The following is a 21,301-nucleotide window of genomic DNA, read 5'->3' as shown; positions in this document are numbered from 1 at the left end:
TCCCACAGGAAAAAACACAGCGTGCCGCTTGGTTGAAGCTTACTTTAGTCAACATTCCCCAGAAACGTTTCTCTTCTGTGCTTTTATCTACCGGGGGGGCTAATAGCTCAATAACCTTCGCGGCAGGTGCCGCACATTCCTATTTGAAGCGCCAAAAAATGCAAATATATTTGAATGTTACAAGGGCAACATAATCTTCAAATTTAGAACTGCAATTGAAAAGCAAACGAGCTCAAAGAAAAACAAATTGAAGTGAAATTTTCAAAGTCCCAGAGAGCCACAGCAGAAGGATGAGTTGGAGGGGCGCGAATCGATGCGGCGTACACGACTTGTGTGCAGGTTTTGGGGAGGTTGTGACTTCATCTCTTCCATCGTTCATTCTATTCTTACTCCTGAGCTCAAGCACGCAAGTCGTCATGGAGGCCTCGCCAAATATCACGCGCGAGCGTCACTATCGGATGTGGCGTGACATTAGTGAGCGGTTATAATAAATCAGTTCGACGGTTGTTGCTGTTGCCGCGATTCAGAATTTGCGGGACAGGCGCACAAGTACGCGTGCTTGTGTTACTTCGGCCGTGTCCTCATTTCATTGAAACTAGAACACGCTGTGAACTTTGGCCCTTAATTAAAGCCACTGGGAACTGAACAGACTTCCATCCTAACCTCCTGCTCTCATCCTCTGTAGCGGAAGGAAAAAAGATTCCTCCTCCTGTCTCGCCAAAACCTGCCCCCCCGCCCACGGCACCGAAGCCAGCCAAGCCGATCCCCTCCGCGACCGGCCCCCCTTCCCCGACTCCGGCAAAGCCGCACCCTGCGGCGGCCCGGCGGACCGGCTCGCCGCCCTCGCCGCCCGGCTCCGAGACCCCCAGTCCGCCGAACGTGAAGTTACCGAGCCCGTCGGCGCAAAGTCCGCACACCCCGCAGACGCCCACCGCGCCGCAGACTCCTCAGACCCCCGCCACTCCCAGCCCGCCAGTCAAGCCTCCTCGCTCCTCCATCGGGGGCGTATCTGTGGACAGCGGGATGACGGCGGTCGGGACGAATACGCCGATCTCCTCGACGACAGACTTCGGTGCGGATTCTTCGGTGCGTCAGAAGTTGGATGAGACGAGCGCGTCGCTGGCTGCCGCCCTGCAGGCCGTGGAGGACAAAATACTGCGGCAGGAGGAGTGAGTAGCGCACACGTCTACGAGGGCTTTTTTTCAACACAATATGCCACTACAAAGCCATCAGAGGTCATATCAATGTTTAGGCTTCATTCGTGTTTACATACAAAGGGGCCGTTTCCGATACGGCCCATGCGGGCGGCCTTCTCGGGGCTCTGCGTGAAAGATCAATCCCGACGCTACAATATGGCTCCTGTTTGAAAGGGGCTTCAAATACGGGTGGACTTGCCGGGTGACATCTCATGTTGTCTTGAGGGTGAGCATTACCGCTCATCTGTGGCGGGCGCTCGCTGCATTTAGTAGTACAGTACCTGCACATGGAGCGGGGAGTGACCTCATCCACCTTTCAATACGCCGCTTGCGTGTCGGAATTGTCGACACCATCGGTACTGTACAAGAACGCAATATAACAGCATGCGACTGCAGCTCTTGTCCATTAATGTGGAGCAGTTCAGAATCAATATTCATCTAATGCCATGACAAAAACACATTTCAATAAGAACAAAGATTTCTTCCACTTCTAAGGTTCTACAGTATTGTATTAAATTGATTAGCTTGTCTTTCTTAGTTTCCAAACTTGGATAACAAATTCAGCTTTATTTTTTTGTTTTTTTTTGGGGGGGGGGGGGGGGGGGGGGGGGGGGCTCAAGGTTAAATCACACTGTAGTCCCGTAACAAAACCCCAATTGACATAAAAATGATAGTCACTATTAATAAATCTTTAAATGAGTTATTTTGTATTAATAATTGACAATGATGAATGACTGCGTAGATGGGATCAATTTTTGCTTCTGTGTGTGCGTGCGTGCGTGCGCGCGCGCAGTTCCGTGACAGAGCAGAAGACCACCGTGAGCATCCTCGACGACATCGGCAGCATGTTCGACGACCTGGCCGACCAGTTGGACGCCATGTTGGAGTAGCCGCTCGGCACGTCACCGTGGCGACGCTGCACCCGAAGTGACTCAGATGGCACAACGGGCAATTCGGCTCTCCGTCTCTTTCTAGTCATCCTTCGCTCATTGACTTCGCACTTTTCCTGCCTTGGGCGCTTTCTGTCTGTCCGGCGCTGCTCGAGGAAACCTCTTATCCTCTTCTACAGGCAGAGCGTTGACAACAAAGAGCGGGACGAGAAAGAGGAGGAGGAAGAAGAGCAACGAAGAGACGGAGCCTGCAATCCAAACAGACACGTGAACAACAAAAACGAAGCTAATAGCAACAGTGTGACGGACCATTGTATGGTATGTGTACATTCTAAGCGCGGAGAGTTTATATCGACGGAAAAAAGTCCCGCATGAGCACAGTAATATATAATCATCGACAGAAAATGATGAATCTCTCGCTCTTTGGATCGACGTCATCGGCTCTGTGTGGAATTCTGACCTCTGGTGTTTTGACCGTGTAAAATGTAAACTAATCTGTGACCAAAACCGGATCATTCAGCTCCTGAAGTGTGTGTCCGTGTGTGTGTGAGATGGGTGAAAAGGCGACAGGGCGACAGAGCGACAGGTGTGCGTGTGTGTGCTTGGGTTTGACTTTTCCGAAGTTCCGCTTGCCTTTGCATCACCTTTAATATGCACACACACACACACACACACACATGCAAATGTGGAGAAGCACAATGGCCCATGTGCTTAGCTCACACACACACACACACACACACGTAGGAGCTTGCACAATATACAGATGGATTTGAGCGAACGGAATTGGGGGCTACAGCAGGTGGTCCGTGAGAAATAAATGTTAGGTTTTTACAAATGAAGGATTCCAAGAAGCATTTCACAAATACAAAGTGTTTAGTTCAACGCCGCGCAAAGGTTAGACGTGCTCAAAAGCAGCACAGCCACAGTTTCACATAAGCACCCATCCCTGCTGTTATTTTATATGCTTGTGGCTCGCTCGTACGCCATCATACTAAACAGTACTTTTTATTAAGACAGTAACGCAGAGAAATATGCATTTCACTCGCTGTTTTTCCCGCAACACTAAATTGAATTGACAGTAATAAATGTAACTTTTGTTACACACTCTCTTAGCGTTTTGTCAGGCTGGGAAGGAGTCACCACAAGTGCAAATTCATCTTTGTGACCAGATTGGCTATCGGCATCACTGCTCTGGGAAACCTCTTGTCCTCTAAAGGCCAAGAATAAAGATGAAGTATTGCAATATTAATGACCTTAAATGCACACTTCGGTCAAGACCTTTAACTATTGATCTTTGTTAGACGAAGTCTTTAAGCCAACATTGACTCATTTGGTAACATTAGTGACGTAAACGTATTTAATGCCAATCTGTTGATTTCATCATTTAACCTCAGTTTTATTTATAACCTAAAAAAGTCCAACAAAGGACTCTCAGGCCTCCGTTTTCGTAGACAGCGCATCTGCGGTGGAGCGCAAATGCCGGCGGATTCGGATTTTCCAAGCTGGGCGTTCTGGCGACACACAACGAGGGTGTGTCCTGAGAGACGCGCCCGCTGGAGTGACAAATTGGTGGCAGAAAGTCGATCTAAACTTACGCCTCTCCTGGCGCAAGCTAGACCACTGGTCTAATGGGAGTTCGGTGAATTTAATCAGAGTGCAGGCAGACCGATATTGAGGTCCGCGGACACATTTAAGCAGCCGGCGCTCGTTCACCTACTCGGTCTGTGTTTAACGAGGGTACCCGCTCACATCGTCTGCTGCCGCACTGGCCAAAACACGTGGATGGGCGCGATTACGCATCGTCCGCTTGAGACGTCTCCGTCGAGCCTGTCAGTTGAGCCACATTTAAAGGGGATGAGAGGAGCCGCTTTGATGGGCAGTGACTGAAGTTGGCTGGAAACACTCCCACAGTGGCGCAGCCGCCCACGCTGGCACGCTCTCGCCTACGAAATGACCCACACCGGGCTAACCTGCCCCGGCACACAGTTGCGCCGCGCCACATGAACGCCGGTCACGAAATAGGGCCCTTGGTGTTTTTCTCTCAAAGACACAAACTCGGCTTCCTTTTAAGTCTTTTCTTTCTCGTCCCACAAACGCTTGCAAGCGCCCGCCCTGTGTCGCCATGACAATCTGCATTATCATCATCATTCCCACCATCTCCAGTGGAGTTGCTATGGTTACTGTACAATGTGGGTTTAGAAATGTCTTAAGATAGAGTGAGAGGCAGCAGAGATCGGTGAAGATGGATGGTTTGTTTGAGCAAGATTAAGGACGTACTCTCTGATGCAACTGGCTATTGACCGATACTCTTCCAATGACTATATTTATAATCGATCATTTTTAGGAGCACGTGGTGCGAAAATAATTCACTTGCAGTGTAAAACTGCTGGAGTAGCGCTTTAAATTGCTTAATCCAACCCGAAACTGATTCCAAGCCAAATGTTCATGGTCCCAAAGCAGCCACCCTCCTTCTTCAGAGAATAATTGTGCTATTTAAATCACATAGAGATTCTAATATATATATATATATATATATATATGGATATCTGCAACAAAAATAGAATTGTATTTATGGTGTATGTGTCAACCTGAAGACTATTTTTCAAAGTTAACAGATCTAATCTGAGTGTTGAATTAAGTTGCTTCTCCATGCTTCAGTGGTGCGAGCTGATGACTTTTCGTACGGTTGCTTGTTGGGATGTCGTTTTTGCCTACGTGTATTCTATTGTCCCACTGTAGCGATGTGTGTATAATACAAGCAACACTTCTTCTTTAACTCTTTTTCATTTGGATTTCATGAATGGCAGTTGTGTTCCTTTGAAACATGTGCCTTGCTTTGTGTTTTTGCTCTGACTTTTAGTACACTATATGCGTATATGAACCATATTCCTCCATTAAATTAAATTAATATGTCAGCTTCTCACCTTCTCCTATACAATCAATATTTGACGTGGTTTTTTTTTATCTGACCTAAAAGGACCATGATGACAAGCATGCCCTTTTTCATCTTCAGAAACTAATTTAATCCACTCTACTTGAGGGTCACTTCACCTTTTAAACAAAAAAGTCGAAACAGGCCCAGAGTAAACATAAATGGTGGAATCGTCAGTAAGTATGTTGATTGCTAATATTAACTTCTTTGACATCCCAAACATTAAAATGTTCCTCAATGTATGATATTTATTTTGTTGTTGTTTCCCCCCCCAAATGCAGGTTAAACAAATGTACTGTACCCATCAAACGTGTAGAAAGGGAAACTCCGACTTGCCATGTCCATGCCAGTGACCTTTCACCTGGTGCAGCTGCAGCTCTCAGTTAGGCGGTGTTTGTTTTCTAATATTGAATATGTTCTGCTCATTGTGCTCATCTGTTTTTTTTGGTTTTTTTTGTTGTTGTTTTTTTTGAAGGCATGTTGGGGTTGGAGTGTTTTGGGTTTTTTTTGGGTTAAAAAGACAGATGGTGACATTTGATTTCTGTTCTTGAAAAAAAAAAAAAAAAGAGCCAAGCCGTTTAAAATAGATTTCCTGCCTGTGCTGATATGAACAGATGCCAGACTGGTGTGACGGACAGGAGGCCGAATGTGTGTGCGCGTTTTTTGTTGCTCTGCTTTTGTGTGAAACGCGCGTGAGACTAGTGTGTGCGTGCGTGTGTGCGTGATCGCGTGCGTGCGTATGTTGCAGTGAGTGGACAGTGGTTGGTGTGCTTGCAGTGACTGCATCGTACGGCCATCAGCTCTAAATAAATAAACGTTATTTCCAAACTGCACCATCTGTTGTGCTGTTTTTTTTTTTTTATTATTATTATTTCAAGTCTGACTGCTTGGGGGTATCACAGGACTGAAACTGTCTGAAAAACACTTCGAGGCCTTAGAAAACAATGAAACGGAACAGCAGCAAAAAAATAAATAAAGCTGTTTCTTGCTTTGCTGCCATCTTGTGGCATCTATAGGCAATTACAGCTTTCCTCTGCCATGGCTCATGAGGTAACTAACTCAGGGACGCGCGGGCACGTCATGAAGAGTCAAAAAACAATGAGAAAAAAACATTTCTTTTTAACTTCAGCGCTCTCATCTGTGCTTTATATTGACTTTTTTTTTAGTTCAAAGATTTCACGGTGAAAATAGCTGAATTTATGTATTTCCTGTTCAAATTCTAAATATTTTGTGAGTACTCACACCGTACATTAAAACAAAAACGGTAGTTTTGTCAGACGTCGCTTGAAGCAACATAAATCACATGAAGTTTGATTGTGCAATTCAATCACTCGCTTGTCAAAGTGTACAAGTTTTATTGATTGATGATCAACTCGAGCTTACATAATTACACGTATACAAGAAATTTCTAGTAGTGCACTCTAACATAAAAGCAAAATACTTTGGAACATCTGTGAAACTCTCACATTTTAAGTATACGTTCTGTGGGTGCACCCTACTTACAAATGTGATGTGGGTCAACATGTTGCTATGACTACAGGCTTATATTTAACCCAATATGGGTGCTTGCGCATCACATTCGCCCGGTGGCACTTTATCCGCATTGGCTGCTGGGAGTTTATTAGTCTGCCATCACTTCCTGCGGACTGTTAAGACACACACGCATGCACGCACGCACGCACACACAAAGCTCATGATTCCTGTTAATGTTTTGCACTCATTCTTGCCACATGAAGTTAAACAATCAGAGTAGCTCATCCTTGAACCCCTTACATATGGCACTCATTAAAACACATACACACATCTATATATGTATATATACCTACATATAGGTATATATACATATATGTGTGTGTGTGTATATATATATATATATATATATATATACACACACACACACACACACACACACATATATATATATATATATATATGCATGCGTCTCGTGTTACTCTGCACAAGTACTTGGACGTAAGTGGCTTATCACTCAGCCACTTACCGTCTATCTTATTCAACTTTACTCTTGCAAAGGCTGGTTTCACAAAGCTGAGTTGCGGAGGGGAAACGATGATTCTGTTTTTTATTTTTCAGTCTCCCTGAAGTGTAATATCATTTTACAAAATACTGTAAACAAGAAATTCAGGAGGCTGTATATTCCACGAATGTAAAAAGCATGTTTGTGAAACCAGCCCTTAGGAGTTCTCCTATGATGTAGCAGGACCGTCCGCAGGAAAACGGTGTGGTCACTCAAATCCCGCCGTGCTTCCTGATGCATTCACAGGCACAAAACATCCAATCAGTCAACCGTATGACAGCTTGCCGTAATGCACAATGTGATGAGATCACGGAGGACCTTGAGTTCAACACTTGGTCCTGATGACCTTGAAGGGTCCAAAGATTGGAGCTCTTTTCAGCAAATACTTATCGGACTGTGGCTGTGAAGTGGGAAAAAAAACAAAAAAAACAACAGGAGGAAATGTTGGCATTTGGGATGTCTGTCCGACACAGTCAAACACGTCGAGATCTCCGAAGAGTTGGTTCTCTGTTTAGCATGTCCACACCTGGGGAGACAAACAGGAAAGGTCAAATTAACAAGTGTGGATGTGCGTGAATTTGTTCAGAGGATGTGATACTTTCATGCTTTGATTGACATTGCCAGAGCGGTGTTTATGTCACAAAATGTGTATTTTTGTCTTTGTACAATGGGCAATCAGAAAGTAACGAGCCTAATGTTTCTCAAATTGTATTTATCACGCTAGAAATAAAACATCAAATAAAGTGTGGATTGCACCGCTACTTTTCAATGCAATCTCCCTTTTTCTCAACAGCTTGCTTAACTTGTTCATCATCAGAGCAGTGCTGACCTCTGACCCCTTCTTTTAAAGGTCCAAAAAGGTGATGATTATGTGATGGTGCCACATCAGCTGAGTATGGGGCATGAGTTATGGTTGTCCAGCCAAAGGAGCTGAAAATTTCACGAGCTCCTTTGCTTGTCACGGAGGTCGCTCAAAGCGGGCGCTTGTTCTTCACCTTTGACCCTGGACACCCACTTGTTGACTGTGTGCTGCGCTTCCCCAAAGACATTTTGCAACCGTGTGAAACTGGCGGTTCCCCTTCCAAAGCAAGAAATTCAAATCATACCTCTCTGCTTCCGACGTACGTCCGACAAGGGCCTAATTTCCAAAATGGCTGACAGGAAGAGGAGAGGCTTGAACAAGACTTAAACCTCAAAACTATAAACCATGAAAATTTCAGAGGGGAAAAAAAAAAAATTTTGTTCGTAGGTTAAATACAATTGGGCTCATTACTTTTTGACTGCCCCTCATAATTTGCAGTGGGCAGCAAGATGGAATAGTGACTAGCACGTCTGGGTTCGAATCTCGAATCTGGCTCTCCTGAGTGGAAGATGCGTGTTCTCCCCGTGCTTGCTCCAGCTTCCTGTCACTTTCTAAAAATATCCTTCCTAGGGTTAAATGAAGACTCCAACTTGTGAATGTGAACGGTTGCTTGTCTATATGTGCACTGCGAATGGCTGTACGCCAAATCTCGCCAAAGTTAGCGAGGACGGGCTCCGGCCACCTGTGACGCTAAAAAATTAAATTAAATAAAAATAAAACTGATGCGTAGTTAGCAGTGGTGTCTGTAAATTTCTTTTGACTCTGAAGGAACAAAACATTTGATGCCGGTATGGTTTGGCAGGTGACCGAATGTTGACTGCGCTCTTGGAATGAAACGCTCTTGTAGTCAGTGCTGCTATTTTGACAGACAGAAGAATGGCGTCATCGTCCTTTACTGAATGGGCCAGCGAGCAGGTGATGGACGCGGGTTGAAAAAAGCCACCCTACCTTCACGGTGCTGTCCACCGCTCCAGAGAAGAGGCGACCTCGGGACACAGCCAGAGCTGTGACACTGCCCTGATGTCTGAGCAGGGTCTGGGTGCAGATCATGTTGTCCATGCTCCACACCTAAACACAAACGCGTACACATTTCATTTCTGAATTTAGGCAGCATATCAACACAAACCACAATCATTTTCGCTCACCCTGAGTGAACGGTCATAGGAGGCACTGAACACTTTGGTCTGGTCAGGCGTCGAGATGACGGCAAGCGCATAAACTGTCCCCACGTGACCCGTCAGGGTCCGCACCTGCTCTTTGGACTCAATGTCCCACACCTGCACGGGACGCGTAACATCTCACTCTCAACCGCTAATAATACGACCCAAACGTCTGCGAGATTTTGGCAGCGGATGAAAACGCGCATTTAGTGTACGTGTACACGTGTATATGGCTTACGTGAATCAGGTTTTCATAGGTGCCGCACACTATGTGGTGATTGGTGACAGCGATGGAGTAGACACTGCCGCCGCTAGTCTGCAAGACGTGGACACACTCCAGAGAGCGGATGTCCCAAATCTGCCAGGTGAATAAGGAGGAAGGGGTCAGGACGGGTACCGCGCGGTGAGTACCGAGCGGCTTCCGTATTGTCTTCGATATCGTGGAAAAGCGTGATTCTCAAGTGTGTTTTCATATGTGATATGGAGACAGCACCGTAGCCACATATCGGACGGGATAGCAAGGATACCAAAGTTCACGTCCACCATTCTAAGCAAGATACGAAATGCTCATCACTAAGCAATATAGAAATCATCTCAAAACAGTACAATGTGCATTATTCTAGTCAATATATTTTTTCTATTATAGGCTGTCTCAATCGCTGAAGAGCAGAGCTTTTTTTCTGTTCACTTTAGTGGACCAGCAATAACGGGGCATTACAGCAGAAGCCACTATTTGAGGAAATACAGTCATTACACAATGCCGTGTGAGGTAACACCTTTTCAAATTTGAACCCCCGTGCTCGATAAACAAGTAAATCAACAACATTTGAAGAGTCTGAATCTAATCTTATCCCTTGACCTTGATGGTCTGATATGATCCACTGTACAGGTGGTTCTGGGAGGCCACCAGTGCTCTGACCCAGTGATTCAGCCCAGTCAACTCCTTCTTCAGCTTCAACTCTGTCCCCACGATGTCCCACACCTACACAAAAACACAACATTGGGTAGACTTTCACAATATAGGAGGTGTGTCGGAGAAGTTCCAGGATCGGCGTCACAAAAGATTGCAAACCCAACGAGTCAGAAGGGGCAAATTCACATTTGTCTTCTTTTTGACTTTGTTGGTAACCTCTGAGTGAATGTGAAAGCATTTGTTGTGTTTTCAAGCTTTTTTTGTGCGCGTATTTTACATTGTTTCTTTTCTAACCATGTGTCCTAAGTAAGTGAGTGCTGAGAAGCAGAAGCGGCTGTGTCAATTGAGTTAAGGCTTGAAATCACAGAAAAACATGAGCGAGGCGTGTGTGGAGTCGACTTGGCGAAGCAGTATGAGCGTATTACCTCCACAATATGAATTATACTGGAGCAGAGGAGTTGAGAACAGGCTTCAATGCCAACCGAGGCGGTTAAAATCATTTCTAAGCTGCGGACCTCTGTCCATGAAAAGTGAGGAAAGTGAGCGTGGTGAAAAAGGCAACAAATAAAACAGTATCAATTCTAAGTTTACTTAAAGGGAAGTGGGAAAAAAAAAAGGAAACACGCACCCACATTAACACGCGCATGCACGCCCACACAGTTTGCTTTTGTCTCGGTAACCATGGAAACCCAGATATTGCTTCATCCATGTTCTTACAGACATTACAGCCTTCAGAGTCATCTGACACTTTCTGGTTCCTTCTCTTCAATGACTTGCCTTTAGCCATGCCCTAGATGTCAGTCAAGTGGGTAGTTTTCAAAATAAAACAAATATACCTTAATGGCCTTGAGGGAGCCGCTGAACAACATGTTGTGGGAGGAGACCAGCGTACAAACGGGGTTGTCATGGGCACGAATGGTGTTGACTTTCTGCAGGGTCTGGATGTCCCACACCTGCGCAGAGTGCACATTACAAGTGCGCACACACCTTTCTAACATTAGAAGGAAACAATCGAGACAATTGTCCCTTACGATGATGGTGCAGTCTGCAGAGCCACTGTAGAGGCGGTTTCTACGGAGACAGATATTTACGGTCAGATTGACGAAAGGACAGGTCATCCTAATCTATCGATGACGGCTCGTGTGTTTGTGTGAGCGTGTACGCTGTATTACCCCTGGATGCAGAGTGCTAGCACGATGCCATCGTGTCCTTCGAGGGTCTTCTGACATTTGTAGGTGGTGCACGTGTCCCACACCTGAGGGGAAGCAGACAGAAATCAAAACCTTTGCGTGTGCTACTTTAACCCAGCAGAGAAACTCAAGGCTCATAAATGATTTAAAACTTGACTTTAAGATCCAATTGCATAAATCCAAGTTTTCATATAAAATAGTGCTGTGGGTGGAAGAGTTTCAGCCAAAGCGTGTGGGTGAAGGGCATGCTCGGACCCAGAATTACACTGTGATAATAACAAAAAACACATATACTGGGGTGGGTTGTGAATAGCACGGTGTGTGAAATTGCCTCAGGAATGAACGCGACCAATAAAGAGGTCATACAGTACAGTATATGGTGTTAGTAAACTTTCAACAAGCACCAATGTTCCAATAATAAGGTCAGCTGAAATAAAACCGTTAACTATCTTTCATGACATTTAATCTAGGAGCGGAAAAAAACTTATGTCTGTAATCAAAGGCATTCCTTCACAAATGCACGCGCAGGAGAGTAGTCCATCCATCATGGCACAGCCAAGTTCACACTTAACTATTCTGCTTCACCCAGCTACTAGGACTGTGGAGAAAATAATAATAATATGTCGGGTAACGCCAAAAATAACAGGGGAGCGTCTGCAATTGATTTTCAAGACACTGTTAGATGTGTCGTGTACAAATACAAACCCCAATTCCAATGAAGTCGGGATGTTGTGTTAAACATAAATAAAAACAGAATACAATGATTTGCAAATCATGTTCAACTTCTATTGAATTGAATACACTACAAAGACAAGATATTTCATGTTCAAACTGATCGACTTGATTGTTTTGAACAAATAATCATTGGCTGCAACACGTTCCCAAAAAGCTGGGACAGGCTCATGTTTACCACTGTGTTCCATCACCTTTTCTTTGAACAACATTCAATAAACGTTTGGGAACCGAGGACACGAACTGTTGAAGCTTCGTAGGTGGAATGATTTATTACGGTGTTTGATGAGCATTCCGCAACTTTCTCAGTCTTTTTTGCCACCTGTCCCAGCTTTTTTAGAACATTCCAAGTTCACGATTATTTGCTCAAAACAATCAAGTCGATCAGTTTGAACATGAACTAGCTTGTCTTTGTAGTGTATTCAATTCAATAGAGGTTGAACATGATTTGCAAAGCATTGTATTCTGTTGTTATTTATGTTTAACACAACGTCCCAACTTCATTGGAATTGGGGTTGTAACATGATGTATAAGTGAGCTGAATGGTAGTTTGCAGTTTTTTGTTTTGTTTTGTTTTTTCAACCTAAAATGGTTGTCGCTGGCGCGCTAGTGCTAATCGCGGCAATTACTCGAGTACTCGACAAAATATCTATTGGATAATGGCTTCTAAAACGATTCGCTAGTGACAGCCCTACTAACCACACTACAATAGTTTCTAAATACCCAGAATATTGCCTAGTTGAAACCAGGCTTCAGCTAGAGCCCTTGACAAAATAAAAAGATTGGATTTCTACGTTACAAGTTTCAAAGCATTTTCTATGACACAAAGGCAACAGGTGCCCCTCATGCTTTGCAGAAAAACGGCAGTGTTACTAGTTATACTTGGTAAGAGTTGTGTGTTTGCATGTACCATGAGCTCAGTAGGAGAAAGCGCCTTCTTGCGGAAGCGATCGTGGACTATGAAAGAACAATTCGACAATTTCTCCAGTGGGCCAATTGGACACGCAGCAATCCAAAAGAGGACCACAGCTGGCTAACAAACTGTGTGAAGGAGTTTGTGCGTTTATGCGTCACCTTGATGGTCTTGTCTGAGGAGCCAGAAAAGAGCAGGTCTCCAGTGGAGTAGACACACAGACACCAAACAGGTCCCTGATGGCCAACAAATGTGCCTTTGCACTTGAAAATCTGCTGAGGGTCATAGGCTACAAAAACAAGGGAAAAGAACATTGATAGAGGTACAGTGTGAAGAAAACTAATCTATTAGGATGATCGAGAAATTAGAAGGAACGAAAAACAAGAGGTCGATGACACAATACTGATCCATTTTTGTAAGTTGCTAATAGAGACTAAAGAACCAATGATTCTTACAGCCCAGGATTCCCATGTTGAGTCTAGCATTGATGTGGGACAGCTCATCCTGTTGTAACACACAGAAGATGTATTCAAATCAGATGTGACCTACTATTCTTTACACAGCTTACAGTCACGGTTTGATTTTTCAGGACGTACAAGAACTCATGTGGTTCGTACCAAATCTAACCTCAGGTGAAAATCAAGGCATGATGTATTAACAACGGAATTATTGAATAAAGCAAACACAAAGTGTTTCATAGAAATTAGGCTGTAAGTAGCAACAAGGCACTACTGATCAAATATGATCACCTCTCAAAGTTGGAGCAGTTTTGGTGGTCTGGAGCATTCGGGGGTGTGGTAGCAATGAGGAATGACGCCCGCGATTACGGTTGCTACCCATCAAGACACGAAGAGTTTTAGGGCATTTCCAAACAATTGGGAGTAAATCAATGAGAGGGCATTTTGACAAGTGGAAAACAAGAAGTTGCCAATCATGGGGAATTCATATCTGACAAGTTCACCCTACGACATAAGGAATGTTCTTTGAAATCATGCGTATTGGGGATGCAAGGTCAAAGACTTCCAACACTAGCATGGTGATGTCAATTAGAGTAGACCAATGCCCTCGAGGGATAGTGGAGAGAAAAAAAAAAAATATATATATATATATATATATATATATATATATATATATGTGTGTGTGTATGTGTATGTATATATATACACACACACATACACACACACACACACACACACAAGCTGATGAGGACAGAACCAAGAGAATAGAACCAGAAATAGGATGAAACACTCCAAAATGAACATGTGGGAGTCGAAGGCAATTTACCACATCTACATAAGAGGCAACGGTTGTTGAATTTGGGTGTATTCAATGGAAAAGACTGCTTTACTTTGTTTTACTATATTGGACTAACCCAATTGAAAATGTAGTGACGGATATTCATGATACAAATACAGTTCAGTTGTATTTAACTTTTCATTTGCATTTCATATACTTAGGCCCACTTACGCTTCTGAATTTTAATGTTGATTATTGGAGAGCCAAGTATTGTTTTTAGGTGGGACTTGGTGTAAAATGTTTGAGAAGCACTGGTACAGGAATTGGATGGATAGATACTATCTTCTTGTCAAACTGCTGTAATTATGCGGCGACATGCAAGCCCTCACGAGAACCTTTTGTGTCGTCCTGGTCGAACGACAACTGACAACGGCATACTTAACCAAATGGTGCCACATTTTCACCCAGAAATACAACACCAATGCATAGAACTGTGAATCGTTTCAGGTTTTTTTACATTTGTACTCACATTGAGCATGGAGGCGTCTCTGCGAAATTCCATGAGGTCCTCACCCAGTTTACTCTGATTCTCATCCAGCATGTCTGAAACGCACAGGGTTCGTCTATTACAACACAAAAGCTACCAAAGTCTGTGTGGCCATCACTCAAGACAAACGGTGTGAAGACACTCTCTCTCTCTCGTTCTGCTTGATTCCTACCGAATTTCAGCTCCAGGTTTTTTTCAAGCTGATCTAATTTCTCAGACAGTTTGCCCAACATAGAGCGCAGGAAAGCAATGTCTTGGTCCTTCTGAGCTAAAGTCAGCTGCATCTCATGGAATCTGATGAGGTCAAAAGTCAGAGAGGACATCCAGCGAGATGAGATCTACCTGACGAGTCAAGTCAGCCACTTGATTTGCGACAGTATATGCATGAAATAAAAGACTGCTTGATCGATGCGTCCAGCTGTGGAGTGAGCGTGTTCACCTGTCATCAGTCTGCTGCAGAAACTCCTTCAGGCCTTCAAAGTTACACATCTCCAGGTGTGTTTCATATGTGTCCTGGTTACCAATGAAAGTACACCTGTTGGCAACCCCTAATACAGTCAGCCCAAGATACTTTGAACAATGTTATTATTCGTATTTATTGTTTTTTTTTAAAGACTCACCCATATTTTGAATGGGGACACTTGATGTGCTCACATTCTTTCAGGTGCGCCTCCAGGTTCATGGTGACCAGCGGGGGGCAGGAGGGGTTGTTGGGGCACCGGACAGGCCTGTAGTCACAACTGGCTTCGTGTTCTCTGCACAGTACCACATTTGGTGTGGGGGAGAGCAAAAATGAGGCATCTTCAAAACTGGGTGGAGCTCTACTTCATTTGCATGTATTTCGTACTTGCGTGCAGATAGTTTGATAGTGAACGGGCAGCCCACTGGGTCCACCTCATACGCTCCGGCTTTCCCCGCTACAGTGGTGTTGGAGGCGCCGCCCGCGCACGCACCGCTGGCAGTGGCCCTGCAGCCGTATTTACAGTGAATGAACAGCTCGCCGATCTGCTCCGCAACCGCAATGTTGTTGACCACAACCGTAAGCTTCGCTGCATCCACAGGACACTTGTCTGTAAGGGGTCCAAGCGTGAACATCAGGTATAGACTCAAATGTACAATTGTAGGAGAAAGTAAACCTTGAAATTCTGCACAAATTGCTTATAAAATGTGCTCTAAGTTACAACATTAGACAAACAGTTTTCTGAAACTACCGTCTCACATATTACTATGCTTCCGTGTTTTATTGAACACAAAAGGGAAAGGTCACAGTGCAGGGAGAAAAGGGATTTCAAAGTTTGGATTTAATAATTAACCTCATCCAAATGTTTCCTACAGTTGCAGATCAGATCTGCACAACAGTCAGGAAGAATTCAGGGCCATTTGTCTTTCTCAAAAGTGTTTTAGTACAGCAATATTTAGGGGATGTCTGGTGTGAATTGCTCTCTTGAGGTCAAGCCACGGCCTATCAATCAGGGCGAAGGCCACTCCAGAAGGCTTACTTTCTTCTGTCGAAGCCATTCAGTTGTGGGTTTACTTTTGCCCTTTGGGTCGTTGCCCTGTTGCCTCACCCATCCTTTAGTTAGCGTCAATTGTCAGACAGATGGTCTTAAATCTTGATAAAAGGAGAATAGCAAGCGCGCTGAACATTCCGTATACTGATAAACATGAAGGCAATGAGACATACCTTTGTAGCACTTTCCAGTTTCATGCAGGCAAACCATTCTTCACTGGAAGTGGGGACCGGGATACAGGTGTTGAAAAAAGCAAACTTTAACCGGCACCTGCATTCACGTCACATTGACTGAACTTGAGGTTGGCTGACTCCTGACTCATTAGCCAAGGGGTTCACATACATTTTCCACCTTGCATTATTTAACTGTTGACATTGTCTGTCCAATAAAAGCATGCAAACATGAATTTAAGCAGACTGTTTGTCTTTTGTTCTGACTTAGATGAAGACCAGATCACATTTTATGAGCGATTTGTGCAGAACTCCAGGTGATTTCAAAGGCTCCACATACATTTTCTTCTAACTGTATGTTTAAAAAGAAGATATTGCTAGCTGATTAGCTAACACTCGATTCAGACTCACCCGAGGTCAAGGCACATCGTCTGCAGAAGGTGTGCTGAGGAAAATAATGACATTTTGTGAGTATTTCATTCAAGCTGACAACTTAACCAAGCCTGCTTCACCAGCTGATTGGGACTCATTTTTTAAATTCAATTCATACTCAACTAGGTGCTTATTGAATAAATACGTGACATACTACAAGCGCATGCGCAAAATTAGATGCAAAACGGCATTAAGCTTGTCTTTACTATGTTGATTTTATTTTTAGCTCACCATGCAATATATGGTAATAATGCTATTCAAGCACAAATAGTTTGCGCTGCCAGGTACGTTTGCTAGGCTTCAATATCTGAAAAGGAAAGCATCATCTATGTTTCAGATGTGAACTTACCCCACAAGTGGTGATAACAGGGTCCTTGAAAACATTGCAGCACAACTGGCAGCACAGTTTTACTGATGGCTGTTCAGCAAATACCTGGGGCTCCTACACACACAGACCATTTTGTTTCAGTTGTATTTCAGTCGCGCCAAGTATTATAACCTCTTGCAGTATGCTTAATATACAGTGCGATGCTCCATATGTCAAGTGTTGTGCGTTAGACCCACCATGTCTTCCTCCTCTTCGTGCAAAGAGAAAGTGGAACGCAGGGACATGTTGGACTCCGAATGGAGAGATCGCACTGAGATGGCTGAATCCGACCTTCGAGGAGTACCAATGGGTGGCTTAAACAAAGGAGCAATTGAAGATGGTCAAGAGGATGAGGATGAGGATGAGGATTCGGTGCAGTTTGACCAGCAATTTGTCTCACTATTTGCACGGTTGAAAATGTGCATTATTACAATAAAAATGTGTGCGAATAAGTACCATTCCATCGTCATCATCCCGAGGGGAGTAGGTCAAGGTGCTGGAGGAGGAGGGAGTTCTTCTATGTTGCTTATAAGTGCTGGATGCTTCTGCTGAAAACACAGTTATTATAATTGTAATGAATTAGGTCAGCGATAGCAAATAAAAAAGGACAAATAGTTGTGGATATGATCTGCTTTGGACCTTTAGCTCCAGCAGCCACGGCTGCGAAGGTTGGACCGAATGAAGCCTCCATCCTGCTCTGCAACAAAGTGAGGACAATTCTGTGAATAGTTTCATTATTTAAAAACAAACACGGACATTTATACCACACAACATGTGGACAAGTCTGTGTATCTCTCTTCATTTGATTTAAAACGACATCTAATCAAAACTGATCATTATTACTATTATTTGTATATACGGTAAGACTTGCGCGCCGACACCCGTGCATGTACTGTAGTTCGTCTCACCCCGCTGGGTGTGGAAGCGGCTGCTGGCGACGGCGGCTGAGACTCTTGCCGCTTTACCGGATTATTTGTCGCAGCGAGACGTCCGGCCGCCGCTCATAACGACGCACGAGGATAGGAAGGACACACGAGCAGCCCGGTGGCTGCCTAGGCCTGGGAAGACACACAGGAGCAAATGAAAGAACAGTCCTCACGAGAGACTTCATTTTGGAACCCCTAATGGAATCCACGAGCTGGATGACAAATTCTGATTATACAAAGAAAATAAAATGCAGTTTTCATTCTATAAATGCAGTTTTGCATGCATTTGGATTATTCCCGTTCAGTTTGCGATTTGTAGAAATGCAGAATATCACGCTGAGAGGTGTTGCAACATTTTTGTACCTTTTAGCTATTGAAATGGAGCATTATTATACCTGCTATCAGTACTCGCTCCCTCATATTTAGTATTGTTCTAGAAGCATGTTCAGCAAAATTCAGACTTCAACAAAGCAAATATGGGGAAAACCATTTGAAATACAAGACACGTTGTACAACTGCGAGGAGGAGGAGGAAAAAAAGAAAGACAATTCACCAAAGCAACATTGAGGCAGACAGAGAGGCTGCGATGCATAGACAAAGGGGGAGAAGGAAGTGACAGGCAAAAATCAACAACAACCAGACTATGGGCTTGAATGGGAGGTATGCAGACTGTCAGCTAAAATGACAAAAGCTGACAGCAAAAACGAACCAGGACATTGTAACAATCCCCTCGCACACGCGTCGCGGAGTTTTTGCGCAACCAGGAAATTCCCCTCAAAGTGGGAACCTCTCACACAAAAAAAAAAAAAAAAAAGGAAGAAAAAGGGGGCGGATACGCATAACGGAGCGAAGTTGGACCCAGACAGCTAACCAAATGGCGACTTTGCCCATGTAAAACGGGACGGAGTCTTGCGACTTCCACTCCACGATCTTATCAGCTGTCATGTCGCCAGCAACGATTTGGAACTACGAAAATGAAGTCGCTAACGCTAGCTGGCTAGCTTAAGTGAGCTCATGTTTCCCCCAACCAAAACCAACCTCTTAACACGCTCTGCTCGCTACTTGAAGCGTTTCCGCCATTAGAAAGATCCTATTTGGAAATGTAATATATGAACATACCATTGTTTCGGCAACAGCGTTGCTCCAAGTTTGCAGACGAATTCCTAAATTCCCTTTTCCACCTCTCTCTCTCTCTCTCTCTCTCTCTCTCTCTCTCTCCCTCGCTGTGCTCACTCAATCCCACGCACACATTCACGTATCCAATCCCTAACTCACATGCCAATGCAGCAAGGCATGCTGGGATATGTAGTGGAAAGCGCTCTCCTGTTTGCTGACTAGTCTCTCCTCGGTGGTCGGGACTACATTACCCATGACGGCCTTTGCGAGCGCCGCTGTCACTCCGATGTGGCGTCGTCATTGGTCCTTGCAGGCATCGAACCATGATGCGGCAAGTAGTGACACGTTTTACGGGAAACCGCGACGATAGACTGCATAAAAAAGGAAAAGAAATACACAAATAGCACCTTTATAATTTATACAAATAGATTTTAAAATGATTTTGCATTGGGATCATAATTCCTGCCACGTACGTTCTGTTAAAAATGTCAATGAACGTGAATACATAATTTGTATATTTCTGGCATTTGAACGGCTTCTCTGTGGACTTTTCAAGGGAGCTGTCGCACTAAAGCCATGCATTAATTTCACTTACCGATGATCCCTTTTGTCGGTTGCAGGGTTAGTGCATTTGACAGCATAGACCGGGGGTGTCCGAACTACAGTTCGGGGGCCTTTTGTGGCCCGCAGTCCATTTTTTAGCGGCCCTCAGCATATACAAAAAAAGAAAAGAAAAGAAAGGGCGTCGTAAAAGTGGGGGGATCGAGACACCCGTCCCCCATAGGTTCAACACCCCTGACAACTACGACGACTACCACTAAATAATACACTGCTTTTATATAGCGCTGTTCGAGATATGCAAAGATGCAAAGAAACTATTTATAACTGAAACAGTAAAAAAAAAAAAGTCTCTTCATAACTGTAAATAAATAGAATTCCATTTCAGAAGCAGAAATGGTTTGCTCCGATTTCTTGTGCGCGACAAGGTCCAATTTGTGAAGCGCTATTAATCATCCTCAAGTCAACACTGCTTTAAAAATGGCCAGCTCCCTACAGATTGCACTTGCTTTGGTTCTGGCACAGGCCGATCTATTCTCGTGGGATGCAGCAGCAGGCCACCGCAAAATCCCAAACTATTTGCCTTATCACCTTTGACAGAAAGTTGTGGAGGAGCAGTTTTTCAAATAGCAATGGATAAATCATATCTATGTCATTATTTGATGAATTGGTTTTTGAGTATTGAATAAATGAAAGTCCAAGAATTTCAAAAAGGCCCTTGCATCCTTCAGTTTTTCTGGCTGTGGAAAGGTTTGGACACCCCTGGTATAAAACCTTCACATCTGTTTAGAATTCTTGTTACTGTCCCATTTTGTATGAAGGTACTGTATATTCAAATATATTAAACAAGTAGGAATGTTTCCTGTTGAAATATTTAAAACAGCTGACGGAGAGGAATACTGCCAAAATGGCTTGTTGTGTTATGAAGTGTGTAGATTCTCAGTCATGTTAATCCACAAAGGCCGAAGCGAGGCAACTGGACTGTTCCTGTTTGTTGAAGATGTTTCACCTTTCGTCCGAAAGTCTTCTTCAGTTCTCCATTTCCGGGGCGAAGCCTCCCTTTGGATGCTCAACAATGCCGTGTTTGTATCGCAGTCGTGAGATCGTAATACATGAGTTGAAGTGTTTTGGGCTGGATGCGAGCCAAGTGGTGGAACAAATGCATACCGCTTCATTATGTTTTCACACCTCACTGCGCCAGAGAAGGACATATAGCTAGGCTAGTAGCAGGCCGACTCACTCCATAGTCACACGACTTGGTCAAACTGTGCAGAGTACGTGTTTTCATCACTAGAGGGCGCTACTTAGCCACGTTACAATACACAGAAGCACTCTGAAATATCCCCTTCATAGTGATTCTTGTCTCTTTAAAAACAAAACAAAACAAAACAAAAAAGGGACTGTGCATGAAAAAATATACGTCACCAGATTTTTGAGTCATCACACAAAATGTAAACTAAAAAGTATATGATCAAGATAGTGTGATCACATTCAGATGTGAAAATACTGCAAGGTAATTGACAGGAGGACTGTTCAACACTGAGGCGCTCCCATTGACAGCTGGAATTCTCCTTCTTTTTCAGGCCCAACTGGAGCTATTTTTGCACATCGCAAG

General features: G+C 44.0%; 2 protein-coding genes across 15 annotated transcripts in view; one reads left to right on the top strand and one right to left on the bottom strand.

Annotated features, from left to right (window-relative positions):
* caskin1 (CASK interacting protein 1) overlaps positions 1-5,829 on the top strand; it is an 83,467-nt gene extending 77,638 nt beyond the window's left edge. For all 9 annotated transcript variants that reach the window (XM_061699689.1, XM_061699686.1, XM_061699683.1 and 6 more), the window contains 2 exons: positions 686-1,169; positions 1,990-5,829. In XM_061699689.1, coding sequence (XP_061555673.1) covers positions 686-1,169; positions 1,990-2,086 — 581 coding nt within the window. In that variant the 3' untranslated portion in view covers positions 2,087-5,829. The remainder of the gene's footprint in view (positions 1-685; positions 1,170-1,989) is intronic.
* A 535-nt stretch (positions 5,830-6,364) lies between these two features.
* On the bottom strand, positions 6,365-19,262 carry traf7 (TNF receptor-associated factor 7). Of its 6 annotated transcripts, none has more exons than XM_061700730.1 (22): positions 19,132-19,261; positions 17,995-18,144; positions 17,726-17,783; positions 17,543-17,634; positions 17,284-17,400; positions 17,069-17,161; positions 16,699-16,732; positions 15,454-15,676; positions 15,227-15,361; positions 15,046-15,141; positions 14,779-14,900; positions 14,589-14,662; positions 13,279-13,327; positions 12,985-13,112; positions 11,161-11,243; positions 11,020-11,059; positions 10,825-10,941; positions 9,935-10,057; positions 9,314-9,433; positions 9,061-9,192; positions 8,864-8,983; positions 6,365-7,579 (listed from the first exon to the last, which is right to left on the bottom strand). In XM_061700730.1, exons 3-22 carry the CDS (start codon positions 17,775-17,777, stop codon positions 7,565-7,567), a joined length of 1,965 nt encoding a protein of 654 aa, XP_061556714.1. In that variant the 5' UTR covers positions 17,778-17,783; positions 17,995-18,144; positions 19,132-19,261; the 3' UTR covers positions 6,365-7,564. The 6 variants fall into 6 exon arrangements, with proteins under 6 accessions (XP_061556714.1, XP_061556716.1, XP_061556715.1 ...); XM_061700732.1 differs by having other exon boundaries at positions 17,543-17,631; XM_061700731.1 differs by having other exon boundaries at positions 17,726-17,778.
* Between the last annotated feature and the right edge of the window lie 2,039 nt (positions 19,263-21,301).

The sequence above is a fragment of the Phycodurus eques genome, chromosome 16 (genome assembly GCF_024500275.1).
Source record: "Phycodurus eques isolate BA_2022a chromosome 16, UOR_Pequ_1.1, whole genome shotgun sequence".
NCBI classification, from domain to species: Eukaryota; Metazoa; Chordata; class Actinopteri; order Syngnathiformes; family Syngnathidae; genus Phycodurus; species Phycodurus eques.
This window is presented reverse-complemented; position numbering and strand designations above follow the sequence as displayed.

Bases quoted from the DNA above. Each gene is read 5' to 3' on its own strand.
- traf7 (XM_061700727.1), bottom strand. The intron at 16,733-17,068 runs GTAAGTTCACAT...TATTTTCCTCAG, and splicing joins CTGTTATCACCACTTGTGGG to CACACCTTCTGCAGACGATG. The intron at 13,113-13,278 runs GTAAGAATCATT...TTGTTTTTGTAG, and splicing joins CAACATGGGAATCCTGGGCT to CCTATGACCCTCAGCAGATT.